The following is a 19,292-nucleotide window of genomic DNA, read 5'->3' as shown; positions in this document are numbered from 1 at the left end:
GCTCACGCCACCCCCGCGCGCAGCTCACGCCCCCACGCGCGCAGTGACTCCCTCCCTGCGCGCCGCTAGTACTCGCGCCACGCCGTCTCCGGGCACTGCAGCACCGCGGGGGAGGAGGCGAGGAGGCGAGGAGGGGAGGAGGGGAGGAGTCGAGGAGGGGAGGAGGCGAGGAGGGGAGGAGGCGAGGAGGCGAGGAGGCGAGGAGGGCGAGGGCACAGGGAAGGGGAGGGGGAGGAGAAAAGATGAAGCAAAGGGGAGCGGGGGAGGCGGGAGTCTTTAAGGCAAGGAGGTCCTTGTGTCGGGGGGTCCCCTAAACGCACCTGTCCAGGCAGTGGGCGGCAGTCAGCACCCACTCTGGGGATATTAAAGTGCCTCCACAGAAGTGGCTTCTAGTAGGAAATCTAGAAGGAAATGTGCCAGGATTTTAGTCCAAAGCTGATGATTTATTCTACAGAAAGCCCGGAAGTAGAGCTCACTCTGTTGTGCTGTCGCTGACGCTCCCAGAGGACGAGGTGACCAGCCCGTCATCGGGGCGGTGGGAGCTTCGAGTTGGGCTCCTGTGGTGGGTTCTCGGGGGGTCACCACACCGCTCTGGACGGTGGCTGGCGCGCCGGCGAGGCCCAGCAAAGCCACGCGACTCCAACAGGAGGTCCACGCCCGGGGCCTTGACCCTTTGGCCCTGGGCTCCAGCTCCTTGAGGTCTCTTTCCCTTCTTTTTGACAAGATCCATGCAAGACCCGATGAGTCACTCCTCAGGGAACCGAATGGGATCCCGAGTGGCCGTGATTCATGGGCATCTGCTAATTTTACCGGAGGAAGTTCGCTCTGGGGGGAGGGGCCCCTAAACCGTTTACTTCATAGGACTGCTTAGTCACGGGGTCGCTCGTAAAATCCGTGTGAGCCGCTCTGAAGCCCATCAAATGAAAGGGACACAAGTAGTAAGTGAATAACCGGCAAGGCAATTATCAGTCTGGAAATAGACCACAGCGCATCTTGGGAAAGAGGGAAGATGAGATACGCGAAAGGGGAAGTCTCTGTATCTCAAGCAGTTACTAAATGATAAGACAAACAAAAGAAAAGCCGACTCAACCAGGGAATGAAATAGACGATTTTCCTTCATCGATAGCATCTCACAAGCGAAAAGAAGGCCACTGAGCCCAGCGATTGGGCACACGCGCACTGGCGCAGCGCCAACAAGCAGATCAGCCCGTTTCCCGCGTGCGCTTCGAATGAGACACCCAGCAAAACGGACTTATTAAAGGCGAGCGCCACTGAAAGAGAACCTGAACCTCCGGGGTCATGTAGGACGGGGACTGATCACTCTTAAAGGCGATCCTGAGCCACCCTTCACTGAAGAAGATGCGTTTTGCAAATGGGTGAGCACCCTTTGATTAAATTCAGTAGTTCACAGAACTGTGGAAGGCAGGAAGGAAAGAAAGAAAAAAAAAAGAAGAGACTCTGTATCTGTGATATATTATAGATAATTTAATCTTTACCCTCCCCCTCCAGGTGTCCCATTTCTAAAAATATCCCTTTCTCTTCATTTTACAAAGTAACAGTGGGTATCTATCTAAAACCTCAAGGCATCTTCCATACTTTTTCAGCAATATTGGAACTTAGTGTAAATTGCTACATTTATCAATTTTGATGATAGCTGCCCAGATCAAAAAACTAAAGGTTCTAATTCTGACTATTTTCAAACTGAAGAACATAGAAAAGAATATAGCAAAAAAAGAAGCAGACTCACAGATACAGAGAACAAACTAGTGGTTACCAGTGGGGAGAGGGAAGGGGGGAGGGGCTGTATAGGGATGCGGAGGTGAGAGGTTCAAACTATTAGGTATAAAATAAGCTACAAGAATATATTGTGTTACACGGGGAATAGAGCCAATATTTTATAATAACTATAAATGGAGTATAACCTTTAAAAATGGTGAATCACTATAGTGTACAACTGTAACTTATATTTTACAGCAACTATACCTCAACTAAAAAACATAGAAAATTTTTTATAGTTTTCCTTACTCCTTTGCAGAACTTAGAGGCAGGTACTGATACTGAGGGTATGTGGATTTAGTGTGAATGAAGAAAGGATTTTCAGGCTTCCCTGGTGGCGCAGTGGTTGGGAGTCCACCTGCCGATGCAGGGGACGCGGGTTCGTGCCCCGGTCCGGGAGGACCCCACATGCCGCGGAGCGGCTGGGCCCGTGAGCCGTGGCCGCTGAGCCTGCGCGTCCGGAGCCTGTGCTCCGCAACGGGAGAGGCCACAACAGAGGGAGGCCCGCGTACCGCAAAACAAAGGTTTTTCAAGGAGTACACAGGAGGATGGACTACACTGTTTCTGGAAACGGTGTTACCTTTTTCGAAGGCTGACTTGCCAGGGCCAGGAGTGTGGGATGGCCACGCACCCAGCTACAACCCTTCCGGGACACTTCTTCGGCTCCACCTGGGGCTTTCCACAATCAAATGAAGAGGAAGCTGTGGCACAAAGGGGGAAAAATTTGCATTTGAAGACGTGAAAGAGAGCAACTCATGATAAATTCATGGCTCGTGGCCGAAGCACTGAATTTTTGACATCCCAAAGCCCAAACTAAATAGTAAAATCATAAACATCTTTTGGAATATTTTTTCTAAGTTTCAAAAGTGGTGGGGGGGCGGACAACAGCATTTTCTTCTCCTTTCAAGAAAATATAAGTACTTTTTTTTTTTTTTTTTTACTGCTTTCTTAAGGAAGTGTTTAAATACATTGGGAAGAGTTAGGCCTTAGAATGAGAGCTTTTGGGAGAGGAGCTTGACTGGCACAAGTTGTTATTGTGACTTGATGTGATATATCTAGAGAGTGAATCACCGTCACCAGGTACAGTTTACTGAAAACCATAATTGTCATCCCCATTGAAAGGCACTAAGAGTATTTTTAAAATGTGAATCTGTGTGTGTGTGTGTGTGTGTGTGTGTGTGTGTGTGTGTGTGTGTGTAGCAAGGATAACAATCCTAAACTGAAATAATGCCTTCTCTCAGCCAGCTTCAGGACGGCTCTTCCAGGGAGCCTCCCAAGACTAACCCAGTGCCACGGGGGTGACTTCCATTCGCTTGCCGCCCTCTCTATGCATTCTCCCGCCTGCTTTCTCTCCCCACCTGGCCTGCAGGGTTCCTGGCGATTAGGGTTGGTGCTCCGTCTCTGGTTGGTACCACTTACTAATGTCTAGAACAGTTCAGGGGCTACACAAGGTATTCATAAAGGGCTTCTCTGTTGTCTGGAGCCCTTTAAGATCTTCAAAAATAGAAGCATAAATCATTGTTAATAATAATATTACAAGGAGAAATTTTTTGCTCTTAATCAACCAAGAGATTCTATCCTCTAGTGAATCTGGAATCTGAATTTTCCAAATACCTTTCTAATTGTCTTGGCCTATTCTGAGAATCTATATACAGAAGTTTTTTTTGTTTTGTTTTGTTTTGTTTTGTTTTAAGGAAGCATGCAATATAATGAAATCCTACTATCTAACACCGATCTTAATGTCTCTTACTGTGTCTTACACAGAATAGACTTACAGAAATGGACTAAGAAAAGAATAACTACAGATATTATGGTACCCTGGTCTTAGTATTCAAAACAAAACTGAAGTTCTATTTATTTATTTATTTTTTTGTGGTACGCGGGCCTCCCTCTGTTGTGGCCTCTCCCCTTGCGGAGCACAGGCTCCGGACGCGCAGGCTCAGCGGCCGTGGCTCACGGGCCCAGCCGCTCCGCGGCACGTGGGATCCTCCGGGACCGGGGCGCGAACCCGGTTCCCCTGCATCGGCAGGCGGACGCGCAACCACTGCGCCACCAGGGAAGCCCCTATTTATTTTTAATTACTTGTTATTTGCACTGTTAGTGTCGGTGGAATTGAAATGAGTTGTTAAAACCAATTAACAAAAATTTAGAATTTAAAATAAATGAATGTAAATAAATAAAATTATGTTTAAAATGGACATCTTTCAGTCTTTGAAGTTAATATTAAAGAGAAAAACAACACAATCCCTTGATGAAATTGAGAAGCAGAATACTGGGCTGAATAGAATAGAGTTCTGATTTCAAATTGTTTTACTTATGCTATTACTTATGTGCAGTTTGCATGGTGCCATTGTTTTAATAACACAGAATATTTACACACATTTTCCAGGTGAGTTGCTTAAAGAAGTTTACGTGTAGCCTAAAAAGTTAATCAGTGTTACTTTTTCATTTTAAAGATGCTTTCCATGTGAATTACAGACAATGTAAAGTTTGGAAATTTTAAGGAGAATTGCTATGAGGAAATTTCTCACTTAAATAAAGGAAATCCAAAATCTCCCAGGAATAAGCAATAAAAATCTTTTTTAAAAAACAGAGAAAATGAAAATAACCCAAAAAAACAAAGTCGTACTTCAAAGAGATTTCATATTCTGAAAAATCTGAATAAACTTACCGAAAGCCATACAAGCACACACACAGAAAGTACCCTTAACCTGGGATAGTCACCCTTTTAAGCACCGACCTGACATGTTGGAGGAACTGTGATTTGAGATTTCGTTCATTTATTTGAATACATGTTTGCTGAATTTACTCATTCAGCAAACATGTATTCAAATATATATACGTAGTGCCTGGCACGTACTAGGCATTGGTCTAAGCACTAGAAAGAAGGAAACAGCTGAGGTTTGTCATCTTTACCTTCCGATGGGTGGGTATGTAAAACGATGTTACACTGGAAGAGTCAACAGAGGGCCCAAAGATGCCCGGGGGTGTGTAAGGTAAACCTCCATCTGCAGACTTCAAGGCAAATAGCCTCTTCTACAATGCTGGTACCCTTACCCAAGTCAAGGATGGAAAAGAATCAGGTTCTGAGAGACGGAAGAAAGAAGAAAGGATGGAGAGAGGGCTGTTCCAGCGGACTGTGAGGTCCCCGCTTCCTCATGACCTGGGCACGTTATCAGACCACGTGGTCTGATCTTGAGACGTATTTCCTGCGGAAGGATACCCAGGCCTGCCTCACACGTGAGAAGCTGATAGCGTCTGGTGGTGACTGAGGGCTGCACGTGGGACGTCAGTGTACTTCCCTTCAGTGGGAATCAGAGGTGCATGAATCTCAGGCACAGCTGTAGGGGCCGGGGCGGGACTGCCAAGCTACGCACGTTAAAGGCAATCGTGCCCCACAGGCAGCGCGTCGAGGATAGCGAGTCCGCGGTGAGAGGCAGTGGGGTACCAGGCAGCGGGAGGGCGGGAGGGAGGAGAGCTAAGGGAGGCGCCAACCCCACCAGGGACTCTCAGATGGAGGCCCCCGAGAGCCTGTGCAGAGCAAACGCGCTGGAGGACGAGTCGGCTCTAAATTCCCCTGAGTCCAGACACAGGGCCACCAGGGCGGCAACCGAGGAGAGTCTTTCCTGTCACCCTGACCTCTCCCTCCTCCCCCTGCTCTAGCCGGCCGCGGCCCAAGATCGAAGCCCGCCAGTGTGGCTCCGGCGCTCTCCACCCCTTGCCCAGACTGCATCTCCGGACGTGGACTTCGGTGGCTTCGCAGCAGCAACTTCTCTGCTCCAGCCTGTCCCCCCACGTGGCAGACACAAGCAGATGCCATCAGACGGTGCAAAGGAAAAGTCCAGGCTGATTAGCGGGAACCAGGACAGACGGTGTTTGCAAAGGTGGGTCAGCGGAAAGTAAAATAGGGTCCAAATCAAAGTGGTTTACATTGTTCTCCAGACCTATCTATGGATTCGTTACCTCTATCTATCTATCTATCGATGGATTTGTTACCCCAGACTTTCCAGAACTAACGTCAACGCCCCTTTCGCTGATCCGAGCTTCTCACTCCCTAGAAAAGTCTCAGAGAAATGAGGAAAGAACGCAGCAAGCTTCCTCTAAGTTACCTGGCGAATGCATGGCTAACGCGTAGTCATCTCAGGATAAAGAAAGTTGGGGCTTTGTAAAAAGCTGTGCTACTTTTCATTGAATTCTTAGGATGACAGTTTATAGGTTTACAATGTATGCTGTACGTTTAGCAGTTTCCTGCTGTTTGCACTTTCTTTCTTTCTTCTCAGTTGCCGAAGGAGAGGGTTCCCCATCTGGGTGACTCTAAATTTGTGTTTTGTGCTTCCCACCCCAGACACTGGAGAGTTCAGTGGAACTGTCTGGAGGCGGATTAGACCACCTCTGAACTTGCTCTTCTGGAGGATTTTGCATTTATTTTATTTACGGAGTCAGAGGAGGGGGCGGTGCCTAACAAAAGGGGCCATGAGTAGGACAGGTTCAAGAGGCCCAGGATGAAAAGAGGGCTCCCAAGGAGAGGGGACCCTCTCTTGCCCAGAAGCGCTCAGCCCAAACTCTTGTCTTGCAGATCTAAGACCAGGCGATGCTGCGTTTGTTTAGAAGTCATTTCCTTCCGAAAAAGAAAGACGCTTACCACACTGAGGGACGTCACAGTAGTCAAAGAGTTTCCTTGGATTTGTCGTGTAGCACCAGGGACCGTTGACATCGCCGTCGGGGTTACGGCAGTACTGGAAAAGGAGGCAGGCACACAGGGCATGGCACACAGCGGGGCAGGAGAGGGCAGAGAATGTCACATGAGGCACAGACACTGGTTTCACTGCTGTCCTTAGAAGATGAAGGGTTAGTGTTCCTTTGGGGGGGAGGCAGGCAAAGTTATCGTTTCAGGGTGCTTATGAAGCCTCTGACTCACAGAATGCCGTCAGTGGCTTCTCCTCACTCAAAAGGAGCGCCAACCTTGAGGCCACTCCCCTGGGGAAGGGGTGAAGACCCTGAGGGGTCTTGAGGTGGAGACTGTATAAAGGGGCCTCCCGCCTCAGCAGCCTGTGTCCATGGGGACCGCAGGGACCCAGCAGTAGGGGGCTGTGGACGTGCACGACTCGTCTTGTCCCTTTTGCTCATGTCACCCTTCTGCTTGATGGTGCCTGTTTGCCGTTGCTTCCGAAATGCTTATTCCCCTGGCCTGGGTACCCACTGCGGGTCAGCTGTGGAAAGACTGTGTCTTCCTTTTCCTTCCCTCTACACACCTATACCCCAAAGGAAACCACCCCAGAGAATGTGTGGGACTAGGGGAAATCCTAGCGGGGTCCTAATTATGCATCCAATTTTTTGCTAGAAAAATCCAGCTACAAGGTCATGAAGGTCATCTTTGATCACTGGAAACCATAAACCAGTAACAAAAGCAGACAGGAAATGTCACACACGGAAGTGATGAGAAGCAGGGAGGTTGGCTTGCCCGTGCTAACTCTCCCTCCCGCGCTGAGGCCGCTTAGATCCTACACGTGGTCCCCTGAAACCTGCCGCGTATCTTCCTCTCCACCCCACACCGACGCCCAGTCAGGCTGACTTTCTGTAACAGAGGATCAATTCAGTTTGCAAAGACTGGTCAGCAAAAGGCAGAACAGAGTCCAAATGAAAGTGGCTTACGTTTTTTTCCAAACCTGCCCGTGGGTTTGTCTCTGGAGTGAAAATGTTGTGTTTGTGGGGTTCCTGGGCGGCCCACTCCTGGCAGGGGACACCGGCCACCGAGGTCGCCTTCTTGCCCCGGTACCCTTTACCAATCCCGAACATGCAGTCTGCAGGGAAGAGAGAATGGTGGTCTCCTGTCATTACACAGAGCCGGGTGACAAGGAACACGCGCAGCAGTGCTAGGTTTCTCTGAGCGCTGAGGACTTCGGTGAGCTCTGCTGATCCTGACAAGTTACCAGAAACGCTATTGGCTCAGAAATCATCACAAGCCGAGATGTTAGAATGGGAAGCTTGGCCAGGACACTAAGAGAATCAATCGGATAACAAGCTGAGCGGTAACACAGATGCCACCATGAACTGTCAGATGATTCTTGAACACCTCAACAAGGATGGAGAGAAAGAGTGCGGTATGAAAAGGATTTCATAAAAAATATTATTTTGGCCGGAGCTGTGCTGTGAGTTCCCACCTTCTGGGATGGAAGAGGTAATAAAGAGATGACTGGAGGCCCCTTCCCCAAACTCACCCCTCCGCTCAAGCCTCGGGGCTGGGGCATTCGGCAGAACCCCTCAGAGAACTCGATGTGTGTTACCTACGGGGACCCAGTGCCCGGTGCTCTGACGGCCACTCGGAAAATCCACAGAGCAAACGCTGGGCCGGCTGGCTCCCCGGTCAAGGAGCAGGGCTGGGCCAGGCAGCCTCCAGGGTTTGCCAGGACCAGGGTGTGTGAGTTCCTCGCACCACGTGTGGGGCTTCACATGAGGCCATGCGAGGTCTTATCAGGAGGGGTCCCCAGCTGGAGCACGGCACCCAGCGTCTCACCAAGAAAGAGTGGGGAGAGATGAGCTGGCCCTGTGTGCACAGCAGCTGTACAGGTGTACAGGTGTACAGCAGGGAGCAGCAGGTGAGGTTTCTCCAGCATCTTGGAGGGGGCAAGTCCACCTCCGGAAGGAGAGGGGGTCTCAACTTGAAACCAAGTTCTCCTTTAATCATTTCTGTCTGATTTCGGATTACCTGAAAGCGGTCAGACAAGCCATGGGACCCCTGAGTTTTCATTCCGGGACAGGGGGAGAATCAGCCCCCTCTGTCTCCTTACCCTGCAGCGGCACAGAGCACTTCCTGCCACCTGACAACCACGGGACCAGGGGCTAAGCGCTTAGAGGTACACGCGGGCGAAGGGCCAGGGAAACAGAGAGGACTGTGATATTTTCATGTCTCCCACCTCACATGACCACCGCATTCTTATCCTCAGGCCCCGAAACCCTTGGAGCTACACGTCCGCTTCGCCAGGTGTTTGTTGGAGGTGATCACTGACGGTCCTCCTAGCCCTCCTAGCTCTGTACATTCGTAATCAAACCAGTCATTTCTATCCCTCCATGCAAAAGGCAGAGACTTGCTTTTCTAGAATGTCCCATCTCTGCCGCCATCATCAACCTGTCAGTCCACCCAGGCTCAAAATTGTATCCATCCCTCACAACCAACTAGTTTTCAAATCCTGAAGAAACGCCCTACCCCATCATGCCAGCAAGAGCTGCTCTGGCTCCCCCAGGTGATGCCCGGAGGCTTCCTTCCGTATCGCAGACTCAGCCAGCGCTCCAGCTCCCTGTAGCAACGAAGCCTCTGCATCCCAAAGATTTTCCATCTCTTATCATCCCGATACCCAACTATATAGGTGTCTGGCCACAGACTTCTTACCTGCTTCAGAAGGATCCTCTACACTTGGAACCTGCGCAACAGCCGGAAATCTTGTGACCTGCTCTTGTGTTTCTGAGCATTTCTTCAGGTTACAGAACTCCCATCTGACGCTCGGATCAGTGGTATAACACCAAGGGCTTTTATCAGCATCTGGATTTCTGCAGTAGTTCATTGTCAAGTCACTGTAAATTCCACAGCAGTACAGGTCATGAGAGGTGAGCGAATCTTCAGGGGCACCCCAGCACCCTCTGAATTTTGTTACAACAAAGTGACTGAAATATTTCCATTAAGGTACCAAAGGTACCAATTATTATTATAATGTCCCAAGCACAGATGGTCCTCAACTTCTAACAAAGTGGGTAAGTTTTTAAAAATAGGTTATAGTTTTTAGTTTTAAAAAAAATCAAGGGACTTCCCTGGTGGCGCAGTGGTTAAGAGTCCGCCTGCCAAGGCAGGGGACACGGGTTCGAGCCCTGGTCCGGGAGGATCCCACGTGCCGCGGAGCAGCTAAGCCCGTGCGCCACGACTACTGAGCCTGCGCTTTAGAGCCCGTGAGCCACAACTACTGAGCCCACGAGCCACAACTTCTGAGCCCACACACCACAACTACTGAAGCCCACATGCCTAGAGCCCGTGCTCTGCAACAAGAGAAGCCACCGCAGTGAGAAGCCCGCGCACCTCAACGAAGAGTAGCCCCTGCTCGCCGCAACTCGAGAAAGCCCGCACGCAATGCAGCCAAAAATAAATAAATAAATAAATAAATTTGTTTTAAAAAAAATCAAAAGTAATATATGCTCCATATAAAAACAGATCATATATAAATGTATAAGAGAAAGTATCAGAATGTCTTCCTTTCCCGGGGAATGTTAAATACATTCCCCAAGGATAACCAATATGGATTTTGAAGCATGTATTTTAGATTTTTTTTAAGGCACATACAAATATATCTGTATCTCTGGCTTTCTCTCTCTATGTGAGTACATAGGGCTACGTAAGTTGGAACCAAAACATATTTATCCACGGCAGAAAAGACATACAAGATGATATTGATATTCCCAGGCCAGCTCTCTTAGTCTGTTTACTCATATTGTATTTTACAATGAAACAAAAACTCATGACAGTAATATTACTGTAAATATTCACAGGTAGATCAAGTGGGTTTGGGGTTTGGAAGGCTTGTGGAAGCCATCCTGGAAAACTAGCTCCCAGGCAGGATGAGGTTTCCAGAGGATGCATTCTGGGGCATACGGGGAGGAACCCCAGACCCCTCTAGCTGGAGCCACTCGGGGCTCCAGCCCCGAGGGGAGGGGGTGTGACTAAAGGACAGTGGGATGAAAGGGATGAAGGGAGACGTCTGGATAACCCCGGGGTCTGTGGGAGCTGAATCAGAAACAGCTGGATAAGGACATAGCAGACGAGAAGCCTGGGGCTCCCTGGGCAACTTGGATCCTCAGGGCCAGAACTCCGCCCCGGCCTCTCAGAAGTCTCAGCCTTGGACTCCCCTTTGCAGCAGCTTAGACCCATGGCCTGAGGCTTATGAGATAGTTTGAAACATACCACGTATTATGGGAATCCAACAACACCGTGTCTGTGGGTACTATAGACAAGTGACAGTCCCAAGCCCAGGCCCACAATTTGAGGAAGCCTGTTAGCAGGTTCCTGAGCCCCTGGATGTGTTAAAAAGCTTGTCATGTGAAACAGACTCCTGCTCTTTTTTTTTTAAAGGTAGTTTGACGAGTTTTGATGAACACACATACCTGTCTAACCCACACTCCTAGTGCGATAGAGAACATTTCCATCATCCCCAGAAACCTCCCTTGGGTCACTGCTCAATCAATCTCAGCTGCCCCCCAGACGCAAATACTATTGGTTTCTTTCACCATAAATTAGTTTTGCCTTTTCTGGAACTTCATATGAATGGACTCATACAAGTATATACCCTTTTGTGTGTGGCTTCTCTCCTTAGGATAGTGGTTTTGAGCTTTATCCATGCTATTTGAGAGTATCAGTCAGTAGCTTGTTCCTCTTTATTTCTGAATAGTATTCCATGGTATGAATATCCCACCAATTATTCATGTTCTTATTGATGGCCACTGAAGTGGTTTCCAGTTTGGGGCTGTTTTATGAATAAAGCTGCTAAGAACTTTCTGGTAGATCTCTTTGGGCTCTCATGTTTCATTTCGCTTGGGTGACTAACATTTAACTTTATAAGAAAATGTTGGACTGGTGTCCCAAGTGGTTGCTCCATTTTACATTCCTACCAACATGCGTGAGAGCTGCAGCTGCCCCCCATCTGGGCACACTTCTTATTTTCTGTCCTTTTAATAACAGCCATTGCCATTGGGTACTTAGCAGTATCTCATTGTGGTTATAATTCTTATTTCTGTAATGGCTAAAATGTTGAACATTTTTTCAGGTGCTTATTGACCATTTGTATATCTTTCCCTGTGGAATGTCTATTAAAGTCTTTTGCCCCTTTTTATTAGGTTGTTTGTCTTCTCACTAGTGGGTGGAAGGGATCTTTACACATTCTAGATACAAGCCGTTTGTCAGATATATGGATTGAGACTATTTTTCTCCCAGTCCCTGACTTGTCTATTTTCTTAACAATGACTTTCGATGAGCAAAGTTTTCATTGTATTAAAGTCCAAATTATATTTTTTTAATAATGTTTTCTGGATCCTATCCAAAAATGATTTGCCTTCCCCAAGGCTGTGAAAATAATCTCATGTTTTTTTTCTAGAAGCTATAAATTCCAGCTTTAGTTTTAACCTTTACTTTCAGGTCTAAGAGTTTTCTCAAGTGAATTTGACATGGCAGGTAGGAGTCAAGGTTTGGGGTTTTTTTCCTTTATGGACACTCAGTTGTTCCAGAACAATTTGGGGGAAAATTTCCTTTTCCTGTTGAATTGCTTCGCCAGGTATATTGAAAATCAACTGACCATACATGTTGCGGGTCTGTTTCCAGACTCTCCCTTTTTCCATTTGTATATCTTTTTGCCAGTACCACTGATTCCTGAATTCCTTTGTGATTTCTTTTTTGACTCATGGGTTATTTAGAAATGTGTTCTTTAATTTCCAAATATTTGAGAATTTCCTAAACTTTTCATTATTTGTATCTTATTTAATTCTGTTGGCTCAGAAGCCACCTGTATATTATTTTAATCCTTTAAAATTTATTGGGACCTATTTCAAGGCCAAGCATACGATATACCTTGGGGAATGTTCCATGTGCACTTGCATGTGTATTCCGCAGTTGGGCATATGTTATATTTGTTCATATTTTCCTCCAAAACTTCTGTATCGTCTCTGAATCTTTCATCTACTTGTCCTACTGTATTGTTTTGGGAGAATTTTTAACTGTACGAGAGAGAAGTGAGAAAACCTCCAACTGTAATTGTGGACGCATCGATTTCTCTCTTTAGTTCTGTCAGTTTTTGCGTCATATACATCTGAACCTCTGTTATCAGGGTCAACACGTTTAGCATCGTTAACGCTTTTTACTTCAAAAATGGCCTCTTCGTCTCTGGTATATTTCTTATCCTGAATTTATTTCGTCTGTCTGATGTTAAAAACCATTCTAGCTTTCTTTTGATTAGTGTTGTGTTTTTTTTGTAACATCTTTATTGGAGTATAATTGCTTTACAATGGTGTGTTAGTTTCTGCTTTATCTTCATGACCTTTTTTTTTTTTACCTTAGATTCCATATATATGTGTTAGCATACGGTATTTGTTTTTCTCTTTCTGACTTACTTCACTCTGTAGGACAGACTCTAGGTCCATCCACCTCACTACAAATAACTCAATTTCGTTTCTTTTTATGGCTGAGTAATATTCCATTGTATATATGAGCCACATCTTCTTTATCCATTCATCTGATGATGGACACTTAGGTTGCTTCCATCTCCTGGCTATTGTAAATAGAGCTGCAGTGAACATTTTGGTGCATGACTCTTTGTGAATTATGGTTTTCTCAGGGTATATGCCCACTAGTGGGATTGCTGGGTCACATGGTAGTGTTTTTATGGTATTAATTTTCCATATTTTGATTTTTAACTTATTTATGTCTTTACATTTAAAGAGCATGTATTGTAAAGAGACCATAACTGGGCTTTGGTTTTTGTTCAACTTGACAATCTCTGCCTTCTAATTGCATTGTTTTATCCTTTTTATATTTAATATACTTATTGATATGGCTGGGTTTAAGTCTAACATCATTCTATTTATGCTCTGTTTGTACCATGCCTTCTTTACTGTTTTTCTCTCCTTTTCTTCTTTCTTTTGGATTAATTGAATATCCTTATTATTTATTATCTATTCCTCTGAGTTTTCATTTTCAGTGGTTACTCTAGGATTTACAATATCCCTCTCTAACTTACCACATTCAAACGTGTATTAATATTATACAGCATCATGGATAAGGTAAGAAAATTTGAACAGTAATGACTACTGTAATGTAATGTCATGTAATGTCATGTCATGTAATTGTAACAGTAATGTCTTCTGTATTGTCTACCTGATGGTAAAGCCATCCAGTGAATTTTTCATTTAAGATATATATTTAAATATATATATATATATTTAGTTCTTAAATATATATATATATATTTAGTTCTGTCTTTTCCATTTGCCTCTTTTATAGTTTCCTTTCTCTTTAGATTATCCTTTTGATTCTTTTATGTTCCTATTTTTCTTTAAATCCTTAAACACAATTATAATATCTTTCAGAATTTTTTGTCTGCCAATTCCATCATTTCTCTCATTTCTGAGTCTGTGTTGACTGATTTTTCTCCTCATTATGGATCACATTTAATGATCTTTGCATGTCTAGTAATTTTTAAATTTCTGCCAGACATTGTAGATACCACATTACTGAGTGGCTTGATTTTGTTATTTTCCTCTCAAGAGTGTTGACTTTTCTTCTGGCAGACAGTTAATTTACTTGGAGATCATTTTGTTCATTTTAGGATTGCTTTAAAGCTTTGCTAGGGTGTTCTTCTAGAGTAACCTTTATTCCAGGAATACACTAATCCTACTCCTAAAGTGTGACTTTTCTGGATTCCTTACTGAATGCCCAAGGTGTCCCATGAAGTCTCTCCTCTCTGGCTAGTAAGAATCCCAACTCTGCAAACACAGAATCTCCTGGTGCTGTGTGAGTTCTATAATCTCCGTTTATCTCACTGTTCCCTGGTAGTTGTTCTTTGTCCCACTAACATTGTGGAATCTCTCCCTGTGCATTTGCAGCTTTATATTCAGCCAGAGACTTAAGGAGAACTCTATACATATTTCTGGAGCTCCTTCTCTGCACAGATCCTTCCTCATTATTACCCAGCCTACTAAATCCAAACTGCCTCACTAATCCCCAACTCCAATCTCTGTCTCCTCAGTTTAGCAAGACTGTTATGGTCTCCTTTGGTTCCATCTCCTTGCACTGCAGTCCAGGAAGTATCTCCAGGAAGAAAACCAGGGTACTTGTAAATTTATTCTAATTTATTTTCTTTTCTGAAAAGTCTCAGTCCTGTGCTGCCTGTTGTCCATCATGTGAAAACAGTTTTTCCCTATGTTTTACGGCCATTTATCGCAGAAAAGCTGGTCTGACCAGACCTAGTTTTTGTCCATCTGTATGTCCATTTTGCCTATCAGTATCTGTATACTTTCTGACTCTAATCTGCCTTCTTGCTTTTGCTCTAATGTTCTGGTAACTCGTATCCCTTTAGACCACTAGCGCTCAGGACCCAATGTATCTATACAGGTCAGGTGAAAAATACTTATATTTATCACCCGGTGGTGATAAATATTTATATTTATTACTCAAAGACAAACACAAAACCCCTTCAGGAGTCGGAGGATGAAATGATAAAATTCCGTAGTTGAAAGACCACACTGATCTTTAGCAGGTGCTGTGGAATGATGCTCTTGATCATTTGCTCTTCTGAGCTTTTTACTACTATGACCTCAGCCCCTCTCTATCTCCCACCCTGCTTCTGCAAAACTACTCAGGAAAGATAGCCAGCCTCTAGCTTCTCTTCCTTCAGAAATTTTGCTCAAAAGCAAGCTGCCTGAGATATTTTGTCTCATAGTCTGGGGCCAAAGGAAATTTGGTCCTAAGACGTTTGTTTAAAGCATGGCCCTTTTAACAGGAATTTAAGTTGGTTGTTGCTCCTCTAATGGTTAAAAATCAAAGACGTACGCATTTGGGTGGTTTTCTGGGGTCTTCTGGTGCCGGTGTGGAAACATCGATGACCAAGATTGACATTTCCTTCCTGTGATAGTAGTGGATGATGTCCCTCGATAACTCTGCCCATTACCCTGGTAGCAGTCCTGGGCTACAGGAGTTTGTTCAGGTGGTACTGAAATTGAAATAGAAGAAATCAGTAAATAATGTCTAGAACAGAGAAATATGTGAAATAATTTATTAAACAAACAGAATAGTCATCTCTGGGAATTAACACTCTTCTCTTTTACATATTGGCAGGCAGATGGACATGCAAAGAAAACAATAGCTCCATAACATTCTAAAACTTTAAGGACCTAACTTTTTGGTAAATATTTAATTTAAAACTCAGAAAAAAATAAGCAGGGCAGAGTGCTTATAACTGGACATTGCACTCGTGTGCAAGCTCTCTTCTATGGATCTCCACTGGGAGATCATGAGAACAACTGGGCAGGTCTCCAGAAAGAGACACATTCATTGGTGTAGGCTGCAGGTGATGACAGGGTGACAGTGAGGAAGACGTGAAAACCTTGTGCATTTCCCGAGACTCTTTGCTTATACAAAGCCAAAACCTCAAGCTGCTGGGGAGTGGGGCAGGAAATGGTCCTGCATCCAGGACTAAGGCAAAGATCCACTGCTTTTTGGGGAGGTGTAGGGCGAAAACTCTCTTGTGCCAGGATACTTCACCAACACAAAACAGAAGTCTGCTACTCTTCCACCCAAGACTCACCCCACATACAAGTTAGAGTTTAGCTCCATGGGAAGAAGGGGCAAGAATACTGAGAAACGTTACCTTCAAAGCCCAGGTGCACAGAGTCTATCTAACGCTGAGGGTAACCAGGACGATAGAGAATGCCTACCTCCACCAAAATCTTAGCAGTGAGTAACAGGAAACAGTAGTCTATCACAAGGGTCAGGTTAGAAGTGTGGTGTGACCTCCCCTCTGTGGTGCAGGCATGCAGTGATTGCTAAAAATTGAGAAGGGATTAGGAACACTGAGAAAACTCTTGAGCACCCCAGACCCTACTCTAAGCACAAAGTGACTGCACCCCATCACTGCAGGGATTTGAAACCTGTGGTTCACTTAAGGTAAAAGCAGCAACAACAAAACCCAAATTCCTTTTATCTGTTAATTATATCAATTCAATTATCCTTATAACATACTGATAAAAGAAGAAGGGTGCCCATTTCAAAGTGTAAATAATATTTGCTTCAATAGTTATTGTTCCTCTACATATATATCCAGCATTTGATTAAAAATTACAAGACACACCAAAAAAAAAAAAGGAAAAAAAAAGCCACTGTTGAGTGATAAACAATCAACAGTGCCAGACTCCGTGATGACTCAGAGCCAGACAGAGATGTGGAGACTATCTGATTGAGATTATAAGGTAACTGTGATTAATATGTTGAAGGATCTTGTAGTACCATACTATAATATGCATGGATAGGTGAAGAATTTCAGCAGAGATGGAAACTCTTTTTTTAAAAAAAAAAGAAGAATAAAATGCAAACACTAGAAATAAAAACCATGTTATCAGAGATGAAAAATTCCTTCAATGGGCTGATCAAGAGATTAAACACAACTGAGGAAAGAATCAGTGAACTTGAAAATAGATTGATAAATGTTAAACTGACATACAAAGAGAAAGAGAAAAAAACAGTGGGGGGAAGAAGTAGAACAAGCATGTAAGAGGTATGAGGCAATATGAAATGGTCTAATATTTGGGTGATTGAAGTCCCAAAAAGGAAAACAGAGAGAGAGAGCAGGGGAAAGAAATATTTGAGCAGAAATGGCTGAGAATTTTACAAAAGTAATGAAAATCAACAATCAGCAAACACCAGAAACTCAGAGAACTTCAAGCAGGATAAATACCATAAATAAATAAGTAAACAAACAAACAGACTCACTTAGATACACCATAATCAACTGCTGAAAACTGAAGATGAGAGAAAGTCTTAAAGGCAACCAGAGAAAAAAGAAATATTAGATACAGAGGAACACAGATAAGATTTCCATCAGAAACTACTCAGAACAGAAGGTAATAGAGTAACATCTTTAAAGTGGTAAAAGGGGAAAACAATTGTCCACCCAGAATTCTATACCCAACAAAAATTATTTTTTAAAATTGAAGGCAATATAAAGACTCTTTCTGACATACAAATGCTGAAAGACTTCATCATCAACAGACTTGTATTACAAGAAATGGTAAAGGTTACGTTTTTTACAGGAAGAACATGACATCAGATGGAAATTGGAGAACCAACAAAAAGAAACGAAGCACAGCAGAAATGGTAGAAATAAATAAATGAAAGTAAATACGAAAGATTTTTTTAATTTATAATTGCTTTAAAACATGACTGTTCAGGGCAAAAATGGTATCAATTTATTGTGAGATTTCTAACATAATAGAAGTAAACTCTTTGAGAACAATAGCACAATATTTTGGGAGGGAGGAAATAGAACAATGTTGTAAGGTTCTTACATTATACGTCAAGTAAAATAATATTATTTGTAGGTGGAATATGATAAGTTAATGATGTATATTGTAAACATTAAAAAATACTAAAATCAGTGGTAATGAAGCAATACAAAATAATTAATGCAAAGGCAGAGAAAGATGAAAAAAGGAACAAAATTCAAATAGGACAAGTAGAAATAACTAATTTGATGGTAGATTTAAATCCAACCATGTTAACAATTACATTAAATGCAAACAGTCTAAACATCTCAATTAAAAGACTGAGAAAAAGAAAGACATTTCATCCAAACGCTAGTAAAAATAGAGCTCTTACGGCTGTATTCATTGCAGCAAAAGTAGACTTTAGAACTAGGACTATTTCTAGAGATAAGGAGAGATATTACATAATGATAAAGGGGTCATTTCTTCCAAAAGACAAGAATCCTGTGTGTCTGTGCCTGACAAAGAGCTCCAGAATACATAAAGCAAACACAAAACTGAAATGAACAGCCGAAGCCGGCAACGTCACCATTCATTTCTCAGTAAGCGATAGAACAGGAGACAGAAAATTAGTAAGGATTCAGAAGAGCTAAACAATACTAACCAACTTGACCTAATTGGCTTTTGTAGAACACTCTACCCAACAATAGCAGAAGCCAGATTCTGCCTGTGAAACAGTCACCAAGAGGACCTTATTCTGAACCACAAAACAAGCCTCAACACATTGAAAATAAATGAAATCATAAGGCATGTTCTCTGACCACAACCCAATGAAACTGTAAACAAAGCTACTGTATATTGTGCTACTACTGGAGTAGAAAAATACAGAGTGCATTGGAGCTCTCAGTAAGCTCTCATTGCCCTTGCTTACCTGGGGAATCCAAATGTTCCGTGGATAAAGCAGAGGACTCACAGGATGGTATCGTGCAGTATTCCCACCTCACTTCACTGTTGGTTGTATAGCACCATGGACCTGTTTCTCCATCAGGGTTACGACAATAGTTTTCTTCCAAATTTCTGAAAAAGAAGTGACCGTGAGTTTGGTTTTCCAAAAAGGCTAAAGAAATAACAAAGTGCACACATGCTTGTTAATAGTGATGTTGGCTATGCATCCAGCTAATTCTCTAGAATTATACGAACTGAATAATGGGTGGGAATTTAAGCAGAGCAGGATTCCAGAGGATTATGGCACAGATGCTTCTCTTGGGTGAATGATTGAAATATATTCCTTGGCTGTGTCTAATGAAGCAAAATAGGTCTTTTCCCACAGCTCTGGGCACTGTGCTGTATGCCGGAAACACAATGGGTATTTTCTACACTGCTTTGCCTCCAAAAGCGTATATCATAGCCCTGGAATTTAAATGTTCTCAAGCCTTACTGTACGTTCAGCACAAATGTCAAAATGTTGCTGAAACCCACTCTGAGGTTACTGATTTAGGAGATCTACAATAGGG

At 43.9% G+C, this 19,292-nt stretch overlaps 1 protein-coding gene across 3 annotated transcripts in view; it reads right to left on the bottom strand.

The window, feature by feature from the left end:
- The window catches only part of LOC102979031 (plasminogen), a 44,402-nt gene that overhangs the window by 8,349 nt on the left and 16,761 nt on the right, over positions 1-19,292 (bottom strand). Inside the window, exons 9-16 of one of the 3 annotated variants that reach the window (XM_007126013.2) lie at positions 18,710-18,855; positions 17,219-17,224; positions 15,353-15,512; positions 9,164-9,345; positions 7,429-7,577; positions 6,419-6,512; positions 2,357-2,477; positions 321-401 (exon numbers count right to left, since the gene is read on the bottom strand). In XM_007126013.2, the coding sequence (XP_007126075.1) occupies positions 321-401; positions 2,357-2,477; positions 6,419-6,512; positions 7,429-7,577; positions 9,164-9,345; positions 15,353-15,512; positions 17,219-17,224; positions 18,710-18,855 (939 nt within the window). The remainder of the gene's footprint in view (positions 1-320; positions 402-2,356; positions 2,478-6,418; positions 6,513-7,428; positions 7,578-9,163; positions 9,346-15,352; positions 15,513-17,218; positions 17,225-18,709; positions 18,856-19,292) is intronic. The other 2 variants (XM_007126011.2, XM_007126012.2) reach the window with 2 other exon arrangements.

The sequence above is a fragment of the Physeter macrocephalus genome, chromosome 10 (genome assembly GCF_002837175.3).
Source record: "Physeter macrocephalus isolate SW-GA chromosome 10, ASM283717v5, whole genome shotgun sequence".
Taxonomy (NCBI): domain Eukaryota; kingdom Metazoa; phylum Chordata; class Mammalia; order Artiodactyla; family Physeteridae; genus Physeter; species Physeter macrocephalus.
The sequence above is the reverse complement of the archived record's forward strand: the minus strand, read 5'-3'. Positions and strand labels throughout refer to the sequence as shown.